The 27,483-nt window shown below is 33.5% G+C and overlaps 1 protein-coding gene and 1 non-coding gene across 2 annotated transcripts; both read right to left on the bottom strand.

Annotated features, from left to right (window-relative positions):
- Positions 1–5,869: 5,869 nt before the first annotated feature.
- Positions 5,870–5,943, bottom strand: TRNAI-UAU (transfer RNA isoleucine (anticodon UAU)). The gene has a single exon. It is a non-coding gene; the product is annotated as a tRNA-Ile (tRNA).
- Positions 5,944–21,545: 15,602 nt separating this feature from the next.
- Positions 21,546–25,833, bottom strand: LOC145006218 (sodium/calcium exchanger NCL2-like). Its single transcript, XM_078965308.1, has 7 exons — positions 25,160–25,833; positions 23,512–23,715; positions 23,216–23,397; positions 22,979–23,097; positions 22,622–22,892; positions 22,177–22,482; positions 21,546–22,009 (listed from the first exon to the last, which is right to left on the bottom strand). Exons 1-7 carry the CDS (start codon positions 25,452–25,454, stop codon positions 21,761–21,763), a joined length of 1,626 nt encoding a protein of 541 aa, XP_078821434.1. The 5' UTR covers positions 25,455–25,833; the 3' UTR covers positions 21,546–21,760.
- Between the last annotated feature and the right edge of the window lie 1,650 nt (positions 25,834–27,483).

Genomic DNA, 27,483 nt, shown 5'->3' with positions numbered 1-27,483 from the left:
TTTATCAGGTGAATTTTATCACTATACTATATAGGACACTAGGTTTCATGATATGATAGATTCTTTGTGACCTTCTATATGAAAGACTTTAGGGGACCATAGTTCTTGTATGAAAGACTATAGGGGGCCATAACATTTGTATGAAAGACTATGGGGGGACAATGACACACACGTGTATGAAAGACTATGGGAGGACAATATCATATGTATGAAAGGACTATAGTTGACAAGAATAGGAAAGACTGTGGGGGATTGCAGCATCGGAAATGGGTGTAGAACTATGGTGGGATCATAACATTCACATTAATATGAGATATTTTAGGGGGGCTCACTAAGCTTTGTGCTTACTCGGTAACATCCAAAATTCCAAACCAATTTAAACTTTTTAAAACATGTCAATTACATCAAAACATTACAACTTTGTTTTCAAAATATTAATTATCAGAGTTTTTCCCAGAAACATAAACACAATAGGAGGAGTTGTACAATCACGCCTTGGCCTTGCCTCGATCCCCTAATGTACCTGACACAATAAACTGAAACCGTAATCCCGAAAGCTTAGTGAGTTACCCCCAAAATACTGATACACATACAGTCCACATAACCATGTCACGATAACATATCATCACAACTGAACAGAATAGTACATAACGGGTCCACAGCCCTACAGACTGTAATACCCACGAGCCCACACTACGAGTCTCCCTTAGCCCGTAACTAGAATGTTGCCGAGCCCACAGTACGAGTCTCCCTTAGCGCGTAACTGGAATGCTCCTAGGGTTTGTTGACTATCGCACAAAGCAGTACAACCTCAACCCATCCCATATAACCAACACATAAACCATAAGAATCGAGCATGCAATAATCACATCACGTCACAGATAGTCCTACATACCTACCTAACAGGCATAACCACTAACATGCGACACTAAATCGTACTCAATATCTATCACAATTCAAGGTAACCCATTAATTGGGCTGACCTTGGTGCCTTAGACCCCTTAGTATAGTGTGGATAACTCACCTCGCAACTGACGTCAGAAACCAATAAGCTTCAACTTCCGGATCACCAACACGAACTTCACTACCTATAAATACCATAAAACCTTTTCTTCATAAGTTTTCAATTTATCAGAATACCCTTAGAAGTCATCTGGTCAACTCTTGGTAAAAGTCAATGCCCACAGTCAAAGTCAATAGCCCATGTTAACTCGACTCGTCGAGTGCAGTTCACCGACTCGTCGAGTCCTTCCTGAACTCGAGAAGTCGTGAAACCCTTGACTAGCTCGTCGAGTTCTCCTTTAACTCGTCGAGCTCATACGTGTCCAAGAATCGGGGGAACCTTAGTCGACTCGCCGAGTTTTCTAATGACTCTTCGAGTTCAAGGCAAACTTAAACGGACTCGTCGATTTGTTCATCAACTCGTCGAGTTCGCGGCCAAATTCATCGGGCTCACCAAGTTGTTCATCTAACTTGCCGAGTCCTCGCAGACCTCCAACCATGCAGATGCTTTTTAAGCCATTGCAAGGCTCCAGACTACAGATCCAAGCTTCTAAGGCATGTTTATCACGTAAAGTTGCAAACTTTACGCACATGCAAGGTTCTAAAGGCTCTAAATGACCAATTTAAGCTTCCAGTGGAGTTTTACACCTTGGGAGAGTCTCATTCTTGCACAAGCTAGAAACTTTATGTACTAAGAAGCCCAAAGGAGCTCATTTCTGAAGTTACAACTTCAAATCTGAGATTATAAAGAAGAGTAGCTTCCAAACATACTATGAAAACCCTAGAAGTTGCCTAAAGGAATGAATGAGGTTAGGGTAATGATTTATACCTTCCAGAAGATGCAAACTACAATAGATCTTAGGTCCTTCAAGCTCCTTGCTTCTTAATGCTTGACCTCCAAGCTCTTTTCTCTCCAAGAAAATCCTCCTTCAAGCTTAAGAATGCACAAGATGAGCTCACACACGATTAGGGCTTTAGAGGAACAAGAGGCAGTGAAGGGGAGGCTAGGGGATGGCCAATGATCCTTTAAATAGGGTGAAATGCCCCGAAATTGTAGGGTTTCATCTGTCAGCTCCTACTCGTCGAGTCCAATTGTGGACTCGGCGAGTAGGTCACTAAATTCGCGATCCCACCTTGCTGCTACTCGACGAGTAGGGCAGCCTTAACTCGTCGAGTAGGACTTAGAACTAAGGAAATTCTTTATTTAAATACATACCTGAGAATCAGGGCATTACATACTCGTTTAAGTTTAAAAGTTTTCAAGTTGTTCTGGCAGCAAGGAAAAATACATGGCTTCATTGCATCACATCAATGAACATGTTTTAGAGATTTCAGCTTATTTGATTTCATTATTTTATTATTACTTTGTTTTTTATTATGGTTTGTCAAACTTAAAATTAATCTTTTCGAGAATGAGATTTAGAGATTACTTTTATTTTAAAAATAAAAATTTTGATTTGAAATTTGGAATGTCAGACTTGTAAAATGGAGATGTGATTTTGCATAAAAATTCTTAGCCCAATCCCGAAGAAAGACATTAATAGGCAAAATACACACACACACACACACACACACATATATATATATATATATATATATATATATATATATATATATAAAGATAGAGAGAGAGATAGATAGAGAGAGAGAGAGAGAGCTAGGTTTATATGTGGATGCATAATTATTATGCGGACGTAGGAACCAATCAGATTTTAGAAAAAAAAATCATTAATAAATTGTGTAAGGGTAATGTGTAACTTTATATATAATCACTTTATAACCAAAAATAAATTCAAATATATATGGAGATTCCCTAAAATAATGGATCCATTCTCCTTAAAACCCTACACCACCATTAGAGATGTCGTCATCTCCATCACCACAGCTGGATTGTTAAATCGAGTATTTCTCTTGTGTAAACGAGTTTATTTCTTACCCTCAACGTTCGATGGAGCCTGTTGCTGCTAGGCAGAGTTTGGCGGAAAAACAACTATTACCTTTTACGAGAGCAGAACTTTGCTTTCCTTCTCTTTCAACCGTCTACTTTCTTAACCTAAATCCACAAGAACTAAATATCATTATGGCGTAAGTTTTTCTCTTTTCCAATTTGGATTCACCCTCATTTACCATTTCTTTTCTTTTTTTTTCTTACCAATTATCTCTACAATTTTTATCTTATTTTTTATTTTAGAGTTATAATAACTGCAAAATCCTTTAGGATTATAATAATAATTGTTGTGCTTTGGTTTCTTATGTAACCATTAAAAGGAACAAGTACATTCTGGAGTAATAGGTATGCAGGTGATGGTGTTATTGTATCTTATGATGGCGAAGTTAATGAACAAGTTTAGTGATTCATGAATTTTGGAGTGCAAGTGTGTTTATATTTGTGAATTCCATGTTTTCAAATGGTAAGGGTGGCTGATGGTTTTGATCACCATGTGTTTGTTAATTTGCTTCAATGAATACAAATATCTTGTGGTTTACCATTTTCATATTGGTCTTTTAACAGTTTTTAAGTATTATCGTGTTTTTCACCAATTTCTGAACCCAACAAATAAAATTTCTTCATCTTTTACATTTCCACAGACAACAAATAAGGCTTGATTTTTGATTCTTTTGTGAATTGAGATATTTTTTATACTATTAATACCTTATTTATAGTTTTGTAGTTTTGTTGTTTTAGGTGATTGAATGCTTTTCTTATACTAATTTTTACTAGGTTCATATGTACATCAAAAATGAAGATCCCCAAACACATCTGGACTATCTCCACCATTCAAATTAGTGGTTTATTTCCATTTTGTTATATTTCTTTTATTTTCTTACATGTTACATTCCCTTTTTTGGTTTGTTTTACATTCTAAAATTTCATTTTGCATTGATATATAATAATGGTGAGGGGGCATTCTGTCAGAATTGAATCCAATTCTGTCGGAATGGAATCACGAATTTCAAATCTGTCGAAATGGAATCGTGATATTTCCTCACTAATTTGTGCATTTTCTATAATTCTTGGTTATGGATTTTGGTGCAATTCATAGGTCTTTAGATTTGTAAAAAGGACTTTAGTGTTTTATTTTTCATTTGCTAATATATTATTGGGTTCTAAACTACAATTGAATTTGGTTTCATAGATGCTTGAAGAACGGGCCTTAAAATTGAAAATGATTTTTAGCGACAATATTCTTTTAGAATGTATTAGTGTCTTTGTTAAATTTTGATGCTTTTTTCTTCAATTTCTAACCGTTCTTAGTTTTATTCTTTAACAATAAATGTAATTCTTTGCAATTATTACCCACATTCTTTAAGAATTAGTGTAATTTTTGTTTATATTATTCAATTGATGGTTCAAGAATTTGTTATTCTTTAAGAAGTTCATTCCGTCAAAATATTTATTCTGTCAGAATATTTATTCTTTTATGTCTCAAGAAGGTTTCAAGATACTCATAAATATAGTCTGTTAGAATGATCCGAAATAAAAGAATTAGTATCTATTAAAATCATATTTTTAAAATTAAAGGAATTAATTACCTCTAAAAATCTGAAATTTCCTTTTTTAAATGTAGTTTAATTAACAAAAATATAATTATACTAAAATTATGTGATTATATGGTACATGATATCCTATATTGCATATACCTTCAAATCATGACCATTCATTCTATTCATCTATTGGTCCAGAATTATTCTTACGATCACACAATAGATGTCATCCATATTATAACACTATATATATATATATATATACACACACACACACACACACATATGGGAAAGTGAATATACTCTTAAGGGTATATAAGTTTAGCTACCCAAACTCACCATAATACGTTGTTTTGTTTGATATATTCATTATAATGTTCTTAAACTTCAATCATTAACTTGATTTACTCTAAGATTTTCAAATTTTTAATATTATCTCCCTCTTACATCATATCTTTTTGACGAACACCTACTAAGTTATATATATTATAACTGAAAATAAAAATTATGTAAGAGGGGGAATGTGAATTTATAAAAATCTTTAAAGTAAATCAAGTTAGAAATTGAATTATAAAATCGTTAGACAATTACAATGTATATAAATGATACAAAACGACGTAGTATAGTGAGTTTGGGTACCTAAGCTTATATCCCCTTAAAGGTATATTCACTTTTCCATATATATATATATATATATATATATATATATATATATATATATATATATATATATATATATATATATATATATATATATATATATATATATATATATATATATATATATATATATATATATATATAATGTTTTCTTTTTTTCCTTACTTGTGATATATGAATTTTCAGGGCTCCTAGGGTTCCTTTAAAATATCCCTTTAAGCTTATATATAGAGCCAACGTTTTATTCTCGTATAATAATATTGCTTGTCTGTATGACCTGTTAGAAGGGGAGGGGGTATTTTTGCTCTCGAAGCTAGCGTGAATAGTCTACCCTACAACAACCAAAGTGCAAAACATAATTTATGTTCAAAACATCCTATCGTTGACATATTGTTCCATGCATGATTCATTAGTTTTGCGGCTTTTAATATGTTTTATGCTCTTGCTTGCCGTAATGAAAGGTATGAAGCACATGCAACATTATTCACGATTTTGAAAAAATAAATAAATGAATAAATAATAATAATAATAATAATAATAATAATAATAATAATAATAATAATAATATAAGACTACTGGATTGACTATCGTAATGTGATAATTTATATATTAAAATGTTAGAATTTTTGGATCCCTCCTGAAAATTACAGCAAGGATGAAGAGAGCAGATATGTGGAAACCTAAAAAGTAAAAATAAAGATGATATCAAGGAAGCCATTAATGGTCCCGGCGGGGCTCGAACCCGCGACCTTCGGCTCATAAGACCAACGCTCTAACCAACTGAGCTACGGGACCAATTTGCTATTTTATTCTACATAGTGTTTGTTAATTTAGTACTTCCTTTACAAGTGGATTGTAATTTAATGAGTAAAATACACGAATGGTCCCTATGATTTAGGGTAAATTTCATGTTTGTTCCCTAACTTATTTTTTTAACTCGGAAGGTCCTTACTATTTGTTTTTGTTAAGCGTTTGGTCCCTAATGTTTGTTTGTGTTACGCGCTTGGTCTCTGTCTTACCTAAGAAAACTATTATTTAAATAGGAAAAAATGATGAGTAGCTAAGATAAGGTAAAGGGGATGGGGTTGGGGGTGTGTTTATTTAAATAAATTAAAAAATCAAGGGAAAAATAATAATTTTAGATACGATAGGGACCAATCGCGTAACAAAAACAAACAGTAGTAACCTTTCGAATTAAAAAAAATAAGTTAGGGACCAAACATGCAAATTACCTTAAAACATAGGGACCATTCGTGTAATTTACTATAATTTAATATGTTTAATTTTACCAAAATGCCTTGTTTGATTTAAAGATGTTGAAATACATATACCTGCGAGTTAAAGGATTATGTTTGTTAAAAAGTTTGATGATAATACAAAAACTGAAGGGTAGAACTTGCGACCATTAGATTTTGTACTCAAGAAAAGTATGTATGTATTTTTGTACTTTGTAGTATAAAATTATAACTTAATAGTTTCAATATTCTCAACAAATTTTAATAAATTTACTTTCGCTAATAAATTTTCTGGTTGTTGAGGTTATAAACACCAACTGTATGATTGTGGTATTTTATGTTAAACGAATTCATCAATGTTATGTTATCTGATCACATTTCAAGAAAGCACATGGAGACAGTTTTCATTAAAACTTAATTATGTTTATTTGGAGATTACATATTCAAAAACTTAAAGATTTTATAGTTGACATCAGTGACAGATGCAAAACAAAAGTTCAAGATAGCACAACTTTTTTACTGCGTAAATATAATATGATTTTTTTCGGGTTTGGGTTAAATGAGTTCGGAATTTTTGTATTTTGATAGAATAACTTCGACTAATTAGCATTTATAATGTAATTTAGAGTGACTACTATAGATTAGCTTTGACCAAGCTACATATTAATTCAAATTGCAAACACATAAACTAAATTGATTAACAAATATCCTATATAGCTCAAAAAAAATCAAACTACTAGATTTGATGAACATAAATGATCTATAATTGAACACTGTCAAAGTACATGCTAATGTCAATGGAAACCTAATTTCAACATATAGGCAATGGAAACTTAATTTCAAGTGTTCAAGGGGAAGTGTGGAATTCTGATTTTCTTCAAATCAATGCAATTGAAACCTATGTACATGTTAATTTCAATAGAAACCTAATAAAGTTGTCAAGTACATAACTACTTTCTAAATTCAAAGAAAAATTTGGAAACGTACTTGTTTAAAGATTTGAATTTTGGAGGTTGGGATCTCTAAACATATGATCAGACAATTCTATCATGTAATTCCTAAAGATCCCTAGCCTATCACTAGCATGTTGTTCTAACATATCATAATATCAAATATTTGTATGGTATTTTGGGGTCTACTTACTAGCTCCTGCTGATCATACACTCAGTATCCACCTTTATTATTTTGAAAACCATTTGAAAATCTTATCCTTGGTTTGATATGGATTCACACAAGTGTTCCTCCAATTCGCTCAAACCAAGGCTCTGATACCAACTTGTAATATCCATAAACTTCAAGTCAATTTAAAACTTTTTCAAACATTCAAAAACCAATATTATTACAAAATATTTTCAAAATAGTTTCATATCAGAGTATCCAAGAAATAGAATCATAAAAATATGATGAGGTGCATGATCACGCATTCACTTTCCCGCGATCATCCGAACTATCTGAAACAAAATCCAAAACTGTAAACCCGAAGCTTAGTGAGTTTCCCCAAAAATTAGGGCTCATGCCCAAAAATTAGGGTTTTGCCTAAGATTAGGTGTCACATCGTGACACTTAAATGAGACTCACGACTTTTGCGGCCATGTCACGACGTGACGATGCTTCCCTTACATTGTAACCCACTCAAAACTCATATTTACTTAAAATTTCATACCTTGAGGATTCATATGCTACATTTTTGGCGAGCTTTGAGATCTTGTGAAATATCATGATATATAAAAGTTATGAGTATCATGGTATATAAAAGTTATTGTGATAAATTGACTCATTTACATATGGATGCTTCGATTCAAATTATTATAAAAATGGTTATTATCATCGAAACTCCATAAACATTTTCTTTCGATTTTAAATGGTCTATGAATTATTTTTTGTGGATTTTAAGTCATTAAACAATAAAATGGCATGTTAACGAAGGGGAGATTGTTAGTTACAAGTTAAGTCCCAATCATTGTTTTGATGGTGTGGCAATTGCATTGATGATGTGGCTTAACTTTATGTTCACATAGGTTGTTTGAACCACCTCCACTTCTATCGAACGGCAAGCTAGAGACCTAATCCATTTTATCTTAACACTGGAGCATAGGTAAAAGCGAAACAAGATGAAGAACATTGGAGAATTCCTTATGAGCATGTGTATCTGACATCCCCAAAATTACGGCCAGAAAAGACCGATTTTGTTTATGTTTTATGAAAATCAGAGTACTTCATTTTATAAAAAGGTTGCGGAATTTGTTCCCAGAAAAACACGATAAATACGTTATTAAAACATTTTCGAAGAAACGTATTTTTATTAATCTTAAAATGTTTGGGATGTCATCGTTAATACAGAAACATAAGCATAAACAAAACTTACAATTATTTACACTAGTGATCTACATCTCTTTAAATCTCTCAGTGTAATGTCACTTCATATCGCCACCTGTGATGTAAATAAACTGAGTGGGTCAGGTTGGGAAACCTGGTGAGTACATAGTGTTTTCAACCCACAATAATATAATTGTTATGTTCAATCAGCAAACAATTAACCCAATTACCCATCCCCGTTATCTTCTTTACTCCTAAGAGTCATCTATCCTGCATTCGTTTATTCCAGAGTCCCTTACTTCCAGGGTTATAGGACTAGCACTAAATCCATAGCTGCCGATGTTCGTTCATAAAGCACTAATTCCATAGCTGCTATAGTCTATTCATCGGGTACTAAATCCATAGCTACCAGTCTTTATCTAATAGGTACTAAGTCCATAGCTACCAATTCCTACAGGTACTAAATCCTTAGCTACCAGCGTCTAACTAATAGGTACTAAGTCCATAGCTACCAATTCCCAACAGGTACTAAATCCATAGCTACCAACGTCTGACAGGTACTAAGTCCATAGCTACCGGTGTTTGTCCCGTAGGCACTAAGTCTATAGCTGCCAATGTATACTCACATCATCTTCTATCTCTCATTATTCATCTACCCATCATCATACCCAACATATTCGTATATATAAAATACATATACAGTTTAAATCCTTTAAAACATGTATAAAACATTCATCCAGCATAGACAACAAGTATTCAGATAATATGCACACATAGCACGTAATTTATATAAAATACTTCATATCTATGTGTAAGATGAAAGGGACTATGCACTCACAACACGTAAATTATATAATAAATACTTCATATCTATGTGTAAGATGAAAGGGACCATGCACTCACAACACGTAAATTATATAATAAATACTTCATATCTATGTGTAAGATGAAAGGGACCATGCACTCACAACACGTAAATTATATAATAAATACTTCATATCTATGTGGAAGATGAAAGGGACCATGCACTCACTTGATAGGTGGTGACTCAACACTCGGACAGCGCTTCGATACTCTCAACACAATTTCCTTCGATAAAACCTAGTATCAATACCACTAGGGTTTAGTCTAAAGATAACCGCGACAAACTAATAGTCTGACTATTATTATTATTATATAAGCGTTAAATAACACTCAATATAACTCATAATAATAGCCCAAATACTCATTATAAGTTCCTAATAATGTTACTATATTAAAACATAAGCTATACTAAAGATAGCGTAGGCATAGTTCACTTACAGCGGGTTTTTCTCGAAAACCGAGCTTCGCTGGAGCAGCGTTTCCGAGCCGAAAGACCCTTTTTCTCGGGACTTCGGGAGCCTTGGGGCTTCCTTCGGGTGCTAGTGTTTTACCTAGGCTTTTAGGGGGGTTAGGGGGCTAGAGAGAGAGGCTAGAGAGAGAAAGAATAGTTTAGGAAGGTGTGAAGAATGAGGGAACCCGGCACCTCTATTTATAGGGGTGCTGACTGGTCTACTCGCCAAGTAGGGGGGACCTACTCGCCGATTTGGTCCATGTGGTGGCCTTCTGGTGGTGCCACGTGTCCAATTCTGGTGGTGCCACGTCACACGCTATCGCGTATCAGCCCTCAAACTTAGAAAAATCATAACTTTCGCATACGAGCTCCGTTTTCGACGTTCTTTATATCCACGCGTAGGTAAAATCAAGATCTACAACTTTCATTTAGACTCCGTCGGCTAATTCTCGACCGATCTCAAATTTAACAGTAGGAGGCGTTTAGACTGTTAAATGACCGCGAAGAGTTCATAACTCCTTCATACGGACTCCGTTTTCGTCTGTCTTTTTACCGTTGAGTTCCTATGAATGAGATCTTCAACTCTCATTTAGGTCGCGTAATCCAAAAACCGCTCGAACTAAAATTCGAGTTTCGGACTGTACACTGCTAAGCCGAATCTTAGAAAAATCATAACTTCCTCATACGAAGTCAGATTTGGGCGTTTTTTTTATCGACGCTCTTAGTTTAACATATTCTACGAATTTCATTTAGATCACTAAGGCTAAAAAGTCCTCCATCGTAAATTCACTATTTACGCTTCCCGGTGCCGTGCCGGTTCCGTCGCGAAACTTCGACGGGCCATAACTTCTTCGTTATAACTCGGATTTCGGCGTTCTTTATATGTACGGAAACCTCATGACATATTCTATAACTTGGTTAAGATTATTTATTCTAAATAATCTTTTGTCGAAAAGTCATTTTTGACCTCTATTGCCTCTAAATTGACTAGCCCGGATCTGCGGGCGTTACAATTATCTCCCCTTTAGGATGATTACGTCCCGGAATCATCAACGAAACAGGGCTCACATGATGACTCCATTTGTTATCTATTCATCCTAAGTCATAACTTCGATGTTTCTTCGAACGTGTATCTAACGAAACAGGGCTCACATGATGACTCCATTTGCTCGATCTTGCATACGCTCTCTATCTCATGTTAGACTCCAAATTATGACCTTCAAGTCACAATATCGATCCTCACTGGATACGAACTTAAGATAAGTTCCTCTATTAATACAATGGACCGATGTGTCATATTCTAATGACCTCTCATCGTATGTTGCAATGCTCAGACTCAGGTCTCTTAGAGTCAAATTCCAGAACAGTCTATACCTTCCTTCATGTTCTAGTCACATCTAAAAAGGTAGCATCTCTAGCAACCATCTTCTTTTAACAACGAGCGCGATACTTCTATTAATCGCTTTGATTTCAATCGTTTGGTTTAAGTCGGACGCTACATCAAACTTGGTTCTCTGAACCGCGTAACATACTCATCGTAGTCGGACTCAATTCGATATGACCACTAGGGTCGGAATATCAACAATCGTCTTAGTCATTACCGAAACAATGGTAACAACACACTTGAATAAATCGAAATCAATTACTAGTTTCTTGGTAACCTTGTGACTTTCCCTGATCCAAGCGTGAGTCCTGTGCTTCCGGTAGTATATGCATCTACTACCTTTCACACCTACTCATACTCGTCCCAAGTATTATCTCGCAGTTTTCCCAAGTTATTATCACCAAACAATTTTTAACACATAAAAATGTGTCCAAACAATCACAAAATTTTCCCTAGACTCTACTAGGACTTCTTGTATGCGTATCTTCAATCATCAATTTTGCTTTAGCTCGGTGGAAATACCATACGATGGGTCAACTTCATGAATTACGCCAATTATTCCATCATCTTGCCAATCGAAGGTGTACTTCGGACGTACTGTACTCCTCTAAACGTACTGCATGACATATTCTAAAGGCAAGATGCCACTCTTATGATATCTTTCGATAGGTGTCATTCACTATCGTAAGCCTTTTCATTTCCTCCACTTACTCAATTCTCTATGAGTCCTTATCATGACATTCTATTATCCAAAGCAAGCGTTTGGTGTATCGAGACGAGAATATAGATAGAGGAAGAATTAGACGCGTATTCCTCCTTATTACTCCAAAAAGTTACATGCCATTTCTAATATCGTAATTAAACGTTTAGAAACCTGAGCACATAAAATTTCTAGATCCGGTTGGCAACAGACCATAGATCTGATCATATAATGCATATCATAAATCATTTAGCACATAAAAGCATGTTAGGAATTTTCCCTAAATAAGCTAGTGCTTGTGTCTATTCAGGTGTATTACCTAAATCTATTTGACACACTCCTCACAATCATTACTTAGCATTCTAAGTTTAAGTCTAGAAATAAATCCATATTCCTAGTTCGCTTAAACTAATGCTCTGATACCAACAGTGACATCCCCAAAATCACGACCAGAAAAGACCGATTTTGTTTATGTTTTATGAAAATCAGAGTACTTCATTTTATAAAAAGGTTGCGGAATTTGTTCCCAGAAAAACACGATAAATACGTTATTAAAACATTTTCGAAGAAACATATTTTTATTAATCTTAAAATGTTTGGGATGTCATCGTTAATACAGAAACATAAGCATAAACAAAACTTACAATTATTTACACTAGTGATCTACATCTCTTTAAATCTCTCAGTGTAATGTCACTTCATATCGCCACCTGTGATGTAAATAAACTGAGTGGGTCAGGTTGGGAAACCTGGTGAGTACATAGGGTTTTCAACCCACAATAATATAATTGTTATGTTCAATCAGCAAACAATTAACCCAATTACCCATCCCCATTATCTTCTTTACTCCTAAGAGTCATCTATCCTGCATTCGTTTATTCCAGAGTCCCTTACTTCCAGGGTTATAAGACTGGCACTAAATCCATATCTGCCGATGTTCGTTCATAAAGCACTAATTCCATAGCTGCTATAGTCTATTTATCGGGTACTAAATCCATAGCTACCAGTCTTTATCTAATAGGTACTAAGTCCATAGCTACTAATGTTCAATAGGTACTAAGTCCATAGCTACCAATTCCTACAGGTACTAAATCCTTAGCTACCAGCGTCTAACTAATAGGTACTAAGTCCATAGCTACCAATTCCCAACAGGTACTAAATCCATAGCTACCAACGTCTGACAGGTACTAAGTCCATAGCTACCGGTGTTTGTCCCGTAGGCACTAAGTCTATAGCTGCCAATGTATACTCACGTCATCTTCTATCTCTCATTATTCATCTACCCATCATCATACCCAACATATTCGTATATATAAAATACGTATACAGTTTAAATCCTTTAAAACATGTATAAAACATTCATCCAGCATAGACAACAAGTATTCAGATAATATGCACACATAGCACGTAATTTATATAAAATACTTCATATCTATGTGTAAGATGAAAGGGACTATGCACTCACAACACGTAAATTATATAATAAATACTTCATATCTATGTGTAAGATGAAAGGGACCATGCACTCACAACACGTAAATTATATAATAAATACTTCATATCTATGTGTAAGATGAAAGGGACCATGCACTCACAACACGTAAATTATATAATAAATACTTCATATCTATGTGGAAGATGAAAGGGACCATGCACTCACTTGATAGGTGGTGACTCAACACTCGGACAGCGCTTCGATACTCTCAACATAATTTCCTTCGATAAAACCTAGTATCAATACCACTAGGGTTTAGTCTAACGATAACCGCGACAAACTAATAGTCTGACTATTATTATTATTATATAAGCGTTAAATAACACTCAATATAACTCATAATAATAGCCCAAATACTCATTATAAGTTCCTAATAATGTTACTATATTAAAACATAAGCTATACTAAAGATAGCGTAGGCATAGTTCACTTACAGCGGGTTTTTCTCGAAAACCGGGCTTCGCTGGAGCAGCGTTTCCGAGCCGAAAGACCCTTTTTCTCAGGACTTCGGGAGCCTCGGGGCTTCCTTCGGGTGCTAGGGTTTTACCTAGGCTTTTAGGGGGGTTAGGGGGCTAGAGAGAGAGAGTCTAGAGAGAGAAAGAATAGTTTAGGAAGGTGTGGAGAATGAGGGAACCCGGCACCTCTATTTATAGGGGTGCTGACTGGTCTACTCGCCGAGTAGGGGGGACCTACTTGCCGAGTTGGTCCATGTGGTGGCCTTCTGGTGGTGCCACGTGTCCAATTCTGGTGGTGCCACGTCACCCGCTATCGCGTATCAGCCCTCAAACTTAGAAAAATCATAACTTTCGCATACGAGCTCCGTTTTCGACGTTCTTTATATCCACGCGTAGGTAAAATCAAGATCTACAACTTTAGTTTAGACTCTGTCGGCTAATTCTCGACCGATCTCAAATTTAACAGTAGGAGGCGTTTAGACTGTTAAATGACCGCGAAGTGTTCATAACTCCTTCATACGGACTCCGTTTTCGTCTGTCTTTTTACCGTTGAGTTCCTATGAATGAGATCTTCAACTCTCATTTAGGTCGCGTAATCCAAAAACCGCTCGAACTAAAATTCGAGTTTCGGACTGTACACTGCTAAGCCGAATCTTAGAAAAATCATAACTTCCTCATACGAAGTCAGATTTGGGCGTTCTTTTTATCGACGCTCTTAGTTTAACATATTCTACGAATTTCATTTAGATCACTAAGGCTAAAAAGTCCTCCATCGTAAATTCACTATTTACGCTTCCCGGTGCCGTGCCGGTTACGTCGCGAAACTTCGACGGGCCATAACTTCTTCGTTATAACTCGGATTTCGGCGTTCTTTATATGTACGGAAACCTCGTGACATATTCTACAACTTGGTTAAGATTATTTATTCTAAATAATCTTTTGTCGAAAAGTCATTTTTGACCCCTATTGCCTCTAAATTGACTAGCCCGGATCTGCGGGCGTTACAATGTATTTTTTCTAATTCAATAGAAGATCTTCGGTCTTGAAATTTTTCGTGTTTGTGTTAGATCTCTCCCTCTTTTACTTTTGATTTCTTGAATTGCACGTAAACAAGAATGGAGATGGTGGTGGTTGTCGGTTGGCGGTGTGCAAAATATGAACAAAGAAAAAAGCAACATGTGAATGTAATTTAAGTGATGATGTGAACGTGAAGCGATAGTGTGACGATGGTGGTGAAGGTTTTGATCAGTTTTGATGGTGTGTGAATATAGTGTTGATGAGGATAAAGGGGAAGGGTTGGCATCAATGAAATGTAGGGAATATTTAGGGTTTATGGTGGAAATCTGGATACCAACTTGGATCGTGATATCACTTTGCCTAGGTTACAAGAAATTCAGCATTGGATATCCAAGTGGACACTTACAATTCTAGGCACAGAAATCGTAAGCCGATATGTTAGAGAATTAGGGTTTGGTCGTTATTAGTTGCTTTGGTAGCAAGTCATGATAATCTGGATTTAATGAGGATTTTGGGTTACTAAAACTAACGAGTTTCGTTAGTTTTACCATAATCACTATCAAGAAATTGAATTTTTCACTATGTTTCTATATGTAAAATTTGGGATCTCAGCCATGGGCTCTGCCCCTTGGACCCCGCTAGCCCTAGGCCCCGCCAAAGGGCATTGCCCCTTTGGAAACCCCGGGCCCAGGGGCGCTGCCCCCGAACCCCCGACTGGTCGTCGGATCGGCTTCTAATTCGATCTTATACATGCGTGCACTCCGCACAACCCCGTACATATATTATAGTACAAATTATGAAACCCCTTAGCTCACATGTTAGTTCCAATTACTTAAAATGATATGGTGACACTAAAATCACCAACATAAAATTCGTTATGGTGTGTAATTAATTATGTATAAGTTCTTTTATTCAAACCAAACATAATAAAATTCTGATCTTGTTATCACCTCCCAATCTAAAGTCAACTACATGTGTTACATTGAAGATATGGGTTTCAATGTAGAACATGAAATCGATGGCAAAACCTTTATTATTTTTCAACTTTTCATTTCTAAGCAGGAAATCGATGATTTGGGTCAATTTCGGGATAAAATCTTACGTAACATTTTGTTGTTTTTCAACTTCTAATTTCTTGGTAGGAAATCCATGTTCAAGGTAGGAAATCGAAGACTTAGGTTACGATCTAGGGCTAAAATCTCATTTGGTGTTTTTTTTTTTTTTACAACATCTGATTGCTCGCTTACTTTGTTTCTCCAATTATATTAGAGCTTTAATACATGAGCAACGGAGGAGTGATTAGAATCCAATTTTTTAAATAAATAAAAAAAATAATAAAAATAAATAAATAAAAAAATAAAAAAGGAAGGTTAATTTGATCTTCGATCGGTACGCTATTTTCATTTTTCCAATGAAGCAAAAGAAAAGATGATAGAACTTTGGAAATAGGTCACGATGTGATTCATTCTTGACGATCAAAACACTAAAAGTGCTATGGTTCGAAAGAGATTAAACTCATTGTTTTCACAGTCCACGTAAACTCTAAGTTAAAGTCCATATCGACCCTTTACATATGCAGTTTTACCCAACAACAATAAAGTCCATTCGAAAATTTGTCCATTACGAAATGTACACATTTATGAGGGAAATCCGTTGATAATAATCATAAATAAAATTGGATTATTTAAGTAAACAAATGTTTGTCATACAAGATAAATCAATTTAAAATAAATTTGATATGGCCAACTTAGTTCGATTCAACACAAGAAGTCACGATATAAAGCAACCCGTTTGATTTGTAAAATTTGAAAGATGTATTCTTACTTCAAAGTTGAACTAAGCAAACCGATTTGGTTTAAATGAATACAATTTCTTTGATTTGACGCTTCAACCTTACTCCATAATGATAGACATGCATGTTGATTCATGATAGACTTAATTTAATCATATTTTTATATTGCTTCATGGAAAATTTAAAGATGCATTCAATTGGTTTTACTCAATAAAAATTGATCAGGAACTTGCTCAATATAATTCAAGGATGTTTTACAGATAAAAAGATAATTGTAAAGAAAAATTAATTGTTGATTGAAAATTTAGCTGATAAGTCAGTTAATATATATATATATATATATATATATATATATATATATATATATATATATATATATATATATATATATATATATATATATATATATATATATATAAATAAAAGATTGAATATTTTATAACTAAAAAAGCATACAGAAGATTATTTATGTTTTTCATTGTCTTTTTTCACTTAAGTATATTTCCTTTTATCTCTCCATATTTACAATTGATGTAGCATAAAATATTCTCTCATTAATATATCAAATCAAGCTTTTGCATCCATTAGTGGGCTGCTTCTTGTTAGTGATTAGGGTTTAAGATTAATGTTAGTGATTAAGGTTTAGGCCCAAACCTTTTAGGATTTAGATTATGTATCTTATGTATTCCTATTTATATTAGGTTTAACCTTACTATTTTTCAAGATATCATTCTATTATATAACATGGTATCAGAGTTCTAAGGTAAAATCATATTGCCGACCACAACCAGCTACCGTCACCCTCCACCTCCGACATCATTCTCTCATAGTCGTCGTGTCTTCTATGCTTTATATTCCCTTCGTTTGTTTTTTTCATCCTCCTAAATAATAAAAGAGACGCCAACACCAAACTAGAGCTCTAACCCTAGCGTTTTCTACTGCCTGTTTTGCTTATGTCTCTTTGTTGGATGGCTCCTGCCTCTAAGCTTTCTGCATTCTCCTCAACTTGCCTCTTCTTCAGCTCTATTTTCCGAGTTAGTCAGAATAGGCTCTGTCCGCCGCAACTCGTGCCCTCTTTTTTTCTCGCTGCTTTCCTCTAGACTCCTCTGTCATCGACTCGATGATCATCATCACCAACGCTCCTTACTTATACAATGGAACCGTCGTTGGCCGCCTCTTCTTCTTTCTCCTTCTCCTAGCCGTCAATGTTAGAGCTATGCCACTGTCGTTGCCGCTATCTTCATTTATGTTATGTTTTATGTTTTTTTTTCCAGTTTAATTGTCCCCTCCCGATCAAACTGTGGGGGGATGTTAGTTGGTGATTAGGTTTAAGTCCAAACTCTTTAGTGTTTAGATTATATCTTTTATGTATATCTATTTATACGAGGTTTTAACCTCACTATTTATCAAAAAAAATTCTATTATATAACATTTACGAATGAGTGAATCAAACCTAACATGATATTAAAGGCTTAATTATATATATATACACAAAAACCGTTATCAAAATAATATGGAGAAAATGGGTATTTCTCACACTATATAATTGTATATATGATTTTATAATAAAACCGTTATTCAAATAATATGGAGAAAATGGGTATTTCTCGTAACTCTCATTTCACACTATATATGACCGTCACATCAAATTTTTCTTTCTTTCCACTACAACCCTATAAAGAATGTGTAATTATGTACAATATGGAAATGATCATATTTATAATCCTTTTATCTCACATTTTTTTAAAAATAAATGTAAACTAATAATAATAATAATAATAATAATAATAATAATAATAATAAAAACTAACCGAAAATATACAACTAGGGATTAAAATAATATTTTATTTATAAAATAATTACAATCCTAAATAATAATTAATATATATTTCATTAAAATTACACAATATTTCATGCCCACCCCCTCAACGTTTTGCAATTTCATGATTGCATGAAGCATGAAGCATGAAGCGCAAGAGGAAGGGATAGTCGTTGCCGCTTGAGACAATTACTTTGAATCAGGGTCAAAAACCTCAGTACCGAGTGTCCAATGTGGTGTTTCAGTTGCTACTTTCCATTTTCTGAATCCTTCCAAAATGTATTGTGTCACCTCAAGCCTTAAAATCATGTCTAACGCATACATTAACCATAAATTCATGCGACTATTATTTTGGACTTATTTTATCTCATTTAATTCATGTTCATGTTGTACATGCACTTTAATTGCATCCCCCCCTCCCCTTTTTTTGTATAGCCTATTGTAAAATAATCAGATCTTGTTGCATGATTTCATCAAGATTTTTTAATCCAATCCAATTATAAAATAGGATATGGTCCGGATTTAGCCCATGAATATTGGATCCGGTATGTCCGGATTCGGATAGGATAAGAATTGGCTTTTTTTTTAAACTGGAATATCCAATTTTTAATGTGATTTTTGAAAAATATAAATTTAGTTCCAACAAAATACATATTTCTATTATATTTTATTTAAATAAAAAAAATAAGGGTAAAAATATGATAACATATATCTAGAAATTGAAAATGCAATATTTTTTGTTAGCCAATCATCTAATCCGAAAATTCTTGAATGTTGTTCTCAATGTCACTCAAATACTTTGGTCTCTGGATGTGGCATATTGATTATGAGAAATTAAATATCATCTTACTTTTTGTTCCTACTTTTTTCCTATCTATTTAAGATGATAACAAGTATATAAATTTAAATTTTCAATCAAATTTAAATTAAATTTAATGATACTTATCACCATCTAAAATAGGTAGGAAAATATTAGAAACAAAAAATAGGATGATATTTAATTTCTCATTCATTATAGCTTCTTAGGCAGGTATGACTAGAGGTAGAAGTGGCCGGCGGATTTTGGTGTATCCTAGAGGGTCTCACATCAATACTCGACTTGAGTTGTGTTTCCTTTGGTTCCAACTACATATACTTCAACTCATCATGCATTTCAAAAAGCAAATTTTATGGATTTGTAAAGTTAGTTCCTTGTTTATCCATCTAAAATATTTATAATCTTTCCTCTTTTCATATAAAAATACAACGTAAAGTATGAGTCCATTACATTTCTACCATGATATTTGTTACATAAACCTTAAAAGTTAAAAGTCGGACATCCATAAAACTATCTACTAGAGTTCAAGGAGGTTTTGAACATAAATTGTGAAGCTTCAACATCAAAGTGACACCATCATATTTTACTATTTCTTATTAACATTATCGTCCTGCGGCTACTTGATACATGTGATAATGACTGAAAAGGAAGAAAAAAAATAACCGAGTATAAACATGTTAATGTAGGCTTATATAATGGAAAGATATACCTTTCGAACTTCTCATGGATACCACCTCATAATTGTCACCACCTTCGAGAAAAATGTAGTTGTACATGCTCTTGTTAATAACTCGCGATCTCTATATGGATTGATTATTTGTCGACGCGTCGTTTTCATAACACTTTTAATGCGAATTGTGAATTATTCACTTCCATCGTGAGAGATATTTTATTGAGGTGTTCATGTTTTATATAAGAGGCCTCATCATATCTCATTGTTAATGCAAATAATGATCCATCCACAGAGGGTCCGTGGTGTCGAATATGTTTGTGTACATATCATGTAGAACAGAGATTATTGATTAACCAAAATTACATGAGAATTATTTCTTGATCACGACACATGCGTACGTACGCTAAAAACTTGTCGAACAACTACCACCAGAGATATGTAAAAAACTACATTCTTTCCACCTTCTCTTACTTTTATTTCCAGAGGTTCTTCTTCATCTGACACATCTACCCCTTTGAACCCGATTTTTGATTCCAACAAAGATTCATCAACTCTCCCACATGCTTATTTTAATCATGATCCTAAGAAATCTATGAACGTATGTTGGAATAACATTATTTGTAAAAATGGATGTTGAGATAACTATATTGATCCGACGATTCAAAATATCTCTCAAATCTCTCCTTCTAGCTCACTATCAAGTATCGGATGAAACAACTCAAACAACGTAATAGCCAATGTCAAAGTCATTTCAAACCCAATGACATTTTACCTCTCTAAAAATGGCAAATAACATTCACAAACGAAAATGAAAATGAAAATGTTGGGAAAATGCTAAATATTAATACATTTTTTCCTTTCTTTGTAATATATATGAACTTGCTAATGAATTAATTTATTCTTTAAAATTTGTTATCGTTAATTTTTTTGATGAACGTGGGCATTTAAGATATTTTGCAATTAAGGAAAAAAAAAAAAAAAAAGTCATGTTGCAAAATTTGTTGATCATCATGAGAGGTTAACCTAGTTCATAAGCAGAAAATGCTTTTCACACTAACTCGGAGACTTTTTTTATCGGAATAACGGTCATTTTTAATATATAAAAATCATAGTTATAATTAAAAAGCAATATAAGATTCAAAAAGTCACCCAAGTTTGACATTTATTTTCCTATTTCGACCACTTTAACACATTAAAGTGTAACAAATAAAACATTGGCGAAAACTTTTTGGACTAAACTTCGACAATAATATATATTAAACTAAAGCTACTAAACATCCATGACTTTTTTGTTATGACTACTTAAAGTGCTCATGAAAAAAAATTTGTCAAATTTGGAAGGACTTTCAATTCATGGACCATTTTGATTAACCAAGATATATAAAACCACAAAAATGATAACATTACAGTAACTTTATGTTTATTGCCCTTAAGCAAATACTACAAATATTCATAACCTGATATTACAAGATATAAATTCAACATTTACATCATACGAACACAATAATATTTGTTATAAATGACTACATAAGTGTAAATACAATGTAATAGAATGAAAAACGGCATAAATTAAAAGATATAGTATCGATCTCGCCTATGTCCAACCCCAAACAGACGTTAGAAGATAAAGCATAATCAGCGATGTAGGATACAATAAATAAACTGCATAACCTGTCCAAAGCGGGAAAACCGTTCTTGTACTTGTGAAAACTCCCATCACCCCGCAAATTACCAACACAACCAAAACTTCAGCAGACACATCCCATGGCACGTCTTTTATGTACACAATTAACAAAAATGATGACAAACTACTCATATTACTCGTAAACACTCCCACATAGATCTGCAAAAAAGATTAAAAATATATATACATAAGCATCATCCATGATCCATATATAGTGCATAGTTCAACCCAAGAGTTGTGTGAGGTAGAATGCCACTAAACCATAAAAGTGACCAATGAGGAAAAGCATGGAGACATGCATGCAACTATATATACTCCGTACGTACCTGAGAAAGAGTTAAAGATGCAGCTCGTCGAGTCTTTTGGCTTGCTGAATTAATTGTTGATAAGAGACGTGGTATGTTTATGGCACATGGTATTATGAAGTAAGGAATGAGGAAGGAAGGAACGCCTGTAGCACTAGCAAAACTCACAACATTCATTATCAGTGGTAGTGCAATGAGAGCTGTGACAATAGTTCCAAGGAGTACCAAAGCCAAAGCCTCTAAATACTCCCAAATAGAGGCTTGATCAACAGTAGTTGCTTGTGTGGTAGTAGGAATCAAAGCCTCTTGTTGTTCTTCATCTGCAACCTATGTATATGAAATACTTAAAAGGTTCCATTAATATGCTACATGTCGACTTTTTAAGACCTCAATCACCTCATGTATAGGTTCAAACAGAATCATGAAAGCAAAGGATTGATTGTATTATCTAAAAAGATAAACTTACCACTACTTGAGGTGTGGTGAAGAATTTCAGAGGGTTATAATCGTTTTTAGAGAGTGATTTCCTTGCATCCTGGAGCCATTTTGTTATAATTGTAACAAACTCTTCCTCTTGAATAGATGCATCACCTGAGAGGTCAAGTTGCTCCATGACTCTTGCTACAAGATCCTCACTTAAATCACCATCTGCTTGTACTTGTATCCCCATAAGTAATGTTTTCAACTCAGCATCTGTCACTTTCCCATCGTGATTTTTGTCAAGTCCTGTATAAAGTCTGCACATGCAACGATATTTTCTCAATCATAAGAACTATAAGATCAAGTTCAAAAAAAGTAAATGACATTTGAGATAGGTACTAACTCTCTGATAAGGTGCACATTTGCCTTTCCGTTTGTAGAGAGTAGTTTAAGTAATTTGTTCTTGACAAATTTTTGCCTTACGTAGTCGAATCTTCTGTTTTGAATCATTGGTCGGAAGATCTGCATGGAAAATAAAAACAATCATCTTCATTGAAATATGAAATTTTGTTAAGTCATAATGACACCTTTAGTAGTCATGATATTTGGAGTGTTATATATATATAAAGTGTTAATTAACCTGATACACAGCGTTTGCAACGAAGAAAGCCAACGTGATGATAAGGGTGACCAGTTCTATCACTTGAGTTACCGAATCCACATTTATGATTTTTGGGAGTTGAAGAATGAGAAATGGGATCATTGAAACGAGCATAATTGTCGCAGTGAAGCTTGTTTCACCATCAGTTGTAAGTCCATATGCTGAAAAAAAACAAAAAAGAAGATATAGAAACCTAAAACCAAACTAAGTTTTTGATATTTAAAAAGCTTGTAAATTGTTATCCATATAATGCTAATTGTATGTAATCTTGAAACCTGTTAATTTCGTTAAAAACGATGGCTCTTCTTCAGAAGTTTGTGGTGAAATGGTGTCATCGTCGTCTGTAAGATCGTAGCTTCCAAAAGCTATGACAGAGGGCCAAATCAGTGTTAGGCTCATGACTGCTGATCCTGCCAACACATTCATTCCCATTGCTGCACTAAAAGATGCACCTTGGGTGTCGCTCGATAATCCCGACTCTGTAATCATTAACATTTTCTTAATTTTACACGTTTATTCTATGGAATTTCTTTGTTATGTAATGTGTCATCAAATAACCATATATATTTTATTGAAAATCATAAATTTACTAATCATGAGGATTCAATACAAATCTAGTGTAACGATTTTTTAACTAAAAAGTTGAATCAAATGTTTGATCGTACTAAATGTATATTCAAGCGTGGGTCAAGTTGTTACATATTACCAAGTTGTCAACTTGCTCTATCAACTGTCTATTTTCCTTATTGATGGTCTAGTTGTTACGTGAATATTAGTTGGATGGCAAATTTTCCATTGATTCGGTCAAAGAATAAACCATTGCCATGATTTTTCTATAAACAATATATAAAAGTTATATACAACATTTTAATGGTAACTAAATTTATTTTTTCACACAAATCGGAATATCATGTATTATATATTTTTTTATTATGATGTTTTATATCGTATTTGCTTTATACACGATGTTGTGTGTGTGTGAGAGAGGGAGTAAATTAAGCCCTTATATATACAAATATGTACATTTACTTGAATGGGTCACATCAACGTGTTCCAAAACCTACATGAGAGACTAATCGTGAAACACTAAGGATATTTGGTGGGTTGAATCATGGATGTATGAAATTATGTACTTTAATCGCTAGGCTCTATCGCCGAGACATTAAGTTTCAAATATTAATTTACAACAAAACTACAAATATTTTATTTAGTAAACTTGTTCATTAAATAACCCTAAAAAGGTAACATGTAACCACCACTAATTAACTATTATTATAAAAACATCCACAATGTAAGTAGTATGAGAGTTTAATAGTGTGATAATTATGATTTATTAAGAGTTGAATGGAATATAGATGGTTACATGGAATAGAGTTGAATGGAGGAGTTGAATAATCAATGAATGGTTCAATAAAAAAATAAAATAATAATTAGGATTAAATAAGTGTTTAATAAGTTGTGGGTGATATCGTATAGATGTTTAATAAATGATGTGTCAATCGAATTTTATAAGTTCAATGGATTATGAATGTCCTAAGTATTAAAGAGCTTTTAGCCCAACGGTACATGTATTGTCCTCCCAACTTGAGGTTAGAGGTTAAGTCTAATAAAGACATAAATAGAAACAGTCTAAGATTAGATTATAAAAAATAAAAAATAAAAAAAACTATTATAAAAAGCATCACATGGCTAGTTTATAATGTACATAAAAAAACAAACATTTACCCACAAGTTATGTAATCTTTACTATTATTATAAAGTTATCACATGGCTAGTGCACATCAAAACTGTCAAACCCAACAAAGAAAAAAAAACCCACCTACCCCATAAAAATAAATATGAAGATAAAACTATTGTACTAACAATAATAATTATTATTATTCATTAAAAAAACAAAAAATTAACAACATGAATGAAGCTTACCTAGGATGAGGAAAAGCATAGGAAAGTTTGCAAGAATATGGAAGAAACTGGCACCAAAGATACCCGGTCCAATAAGGCTGAAGAACTGATCCGATCCATTCGAAATATAGCTTTGACCCACAGACATCAAATACTGATAAACCACGATCAAGAAAAGGCTTCCCCAAGGAGCACTTGTGCATGGCAAGAACCCATATTGAGGTTCACATGTCACTGTCGCACCTTCAGTTTTCCCACAAAACCCCATTAAAATGGCCAACATGATCAAGCTCCCACTTTTCCCATATAAATTCATCTTTCTTTGTTGGGTTGTATCGGGTAATTAAGTGTTTGGGAGCTATTACGTACAACCAATGCTCAGGTCTTTGGAACCCTGATCAACTGGAAAAGATGAAGAAGATGAAGATGATATATGACTAATGGGGTTTCAAAAGGTTTAAGAATCTCTTTAATTAAGGGGATTCAAAGAGAACTCGTGAGCTATGAATCTTCAGAACCAAGTTAGTTGCGTCGGTTTGGTGAATAAGATGAAAAATGAAGACGTTGGAAGAAGATTTTTAGAGGATTTTAGAATCTTTGTGGGTTTTTATGGAGATTTATTTGATGCAATCGTTTTCTACCAAGGCTAAGAGTGTTGCAGGATGGAAGGTGACAATGGTTGACTCGATCGCCATAACATGATTTTCTAATATATAAATCAGATGAAACGTGCTCATAATTATTAAAAACTTCATTAACAGATTGTCCATGAAATTTTCACATTGGAAAGTTTCAAATCAATAATTAGTATTATGCTTTTTTTTTAATATTTTATATAGAGTATTAATGTTTTCAAGAGAGTATAATGACAATCAAAAAACTTAAACGAATTATTAAAGACTAATAGAGGAAATTTGAAATAAAAGTAAAACATAACATGCCAACTTGGCATTAATTAAGAAAAATCAGAAGCTTGGGTGGAATTACTATATAAATTCAAAGTTAGTGTGAGCAGGTGAGATGACAACGTGATCAAATAGGGCTGCTAAATAGACAAATAGTTGACAATTCTTAACTATTTAACCGAATTTTTTAATGATGTAGTACTAAATAATATATTTTTGAACAGTTGCTTACAAATTACAGGCATATATATGTACTTGTTTATTTATTATTATTATTATTATTATACCAGATACTCTAGATCGGGATGGTGCGTAAGATTCTAGCTTTATTTGTTAAAAGGTATCTAGGGTTCAATTCTAAATAATGATACCTATTCACTTATTTTAATTTGAGTATTTAAATAACAACGATTATTTTTGTTGGGTAGTGATTCATACGTAATAAAATTTCTTCATACATAATAATTTGTGTTTTAAATTGTTATATTGTACAACTCTATTAAATACAAATTGTTATGTACGAATAAAAATTGTTGTGTACGAATCATTTCCTATTTTTATTACATTTTTTAAATTGCCTATAACCATGTGAGATTAGGGCATCCATAAGATTGGTAGGTGTGGACAACGCCCACAACATCGTTATTAGAAAAAAAAAAAAAAAAAAAACGCGTTATAACATTTTATGGTGGTAACGGGGAGTAACGTGCAGTCTAATAACGTCTGATAACGAGGAAGGGGGCGGTGTTCACGAGTTATAACACCCAATAACGCCTCTTGTGGCGTTACCCTTACCCACCTCTCTAATGCATTTAACTTATTAAAATTTAATGGATTAACACATCATTATTTTACTTACTATACAACTCTACATTAATTTTCCTACAGTGTATTAAACTCAATAGAGTTAAATGGAATATATATTTAATAGTTAAAATGTTTTTTTCTCATTGAAGAGTTTAATGGTCATTGAACTCCATATCCATTGAAAGTCAACATGACTCTAGTGAATGCTAATTAGACATGTCACATCATTTAACTCTCTTATTGAACTATGCATTGTGGATGCTCTTATTGAGTATGTGATGACATAACTAAGGTGAATATCATGATTATGCGCAATACAAATATATAGTTTAAAATATTGATAAATTATGCAGGATACAAACATTTATCTTAAAATATTGATAATTTTATATTGATAAATATATTAAGATATTTTTTAAAATGGCAAACTAACTAACTCACTCAAAAATACCACATACGTCTCTTAAAAGACTTAAACTCATGATCTTTCATTTGAAAAAGTCACTCCTTACAGCTAGGTTATATGTATTGCAACATGTAGTATAATGAGGAAACTCACCTAAATTGTAGACTAAAGAAACACCACGACACGCTCACTCACTGCACTTATTATTGTTGCGATCCGACTAGCAC

This window comes from Lactuca saligna, chromosome 7 (assembly GCF_052625555.1).
Source record: "Lactuca saligna cultivar CGN05327 chromosome 7, ASM5262555v1, whole genome shotgun sequence".
Taxonomy (NCBI): domain Eukaryota; kingdom Viridiplantae; phylum Streptophyta; class Magnoliopsida; order Asterales; family Asteraceae; genus Lactuca; species Lactuca saligna.
This window is presented reverse-complemented; position numbering and strand designations above follow the sequence as displayed.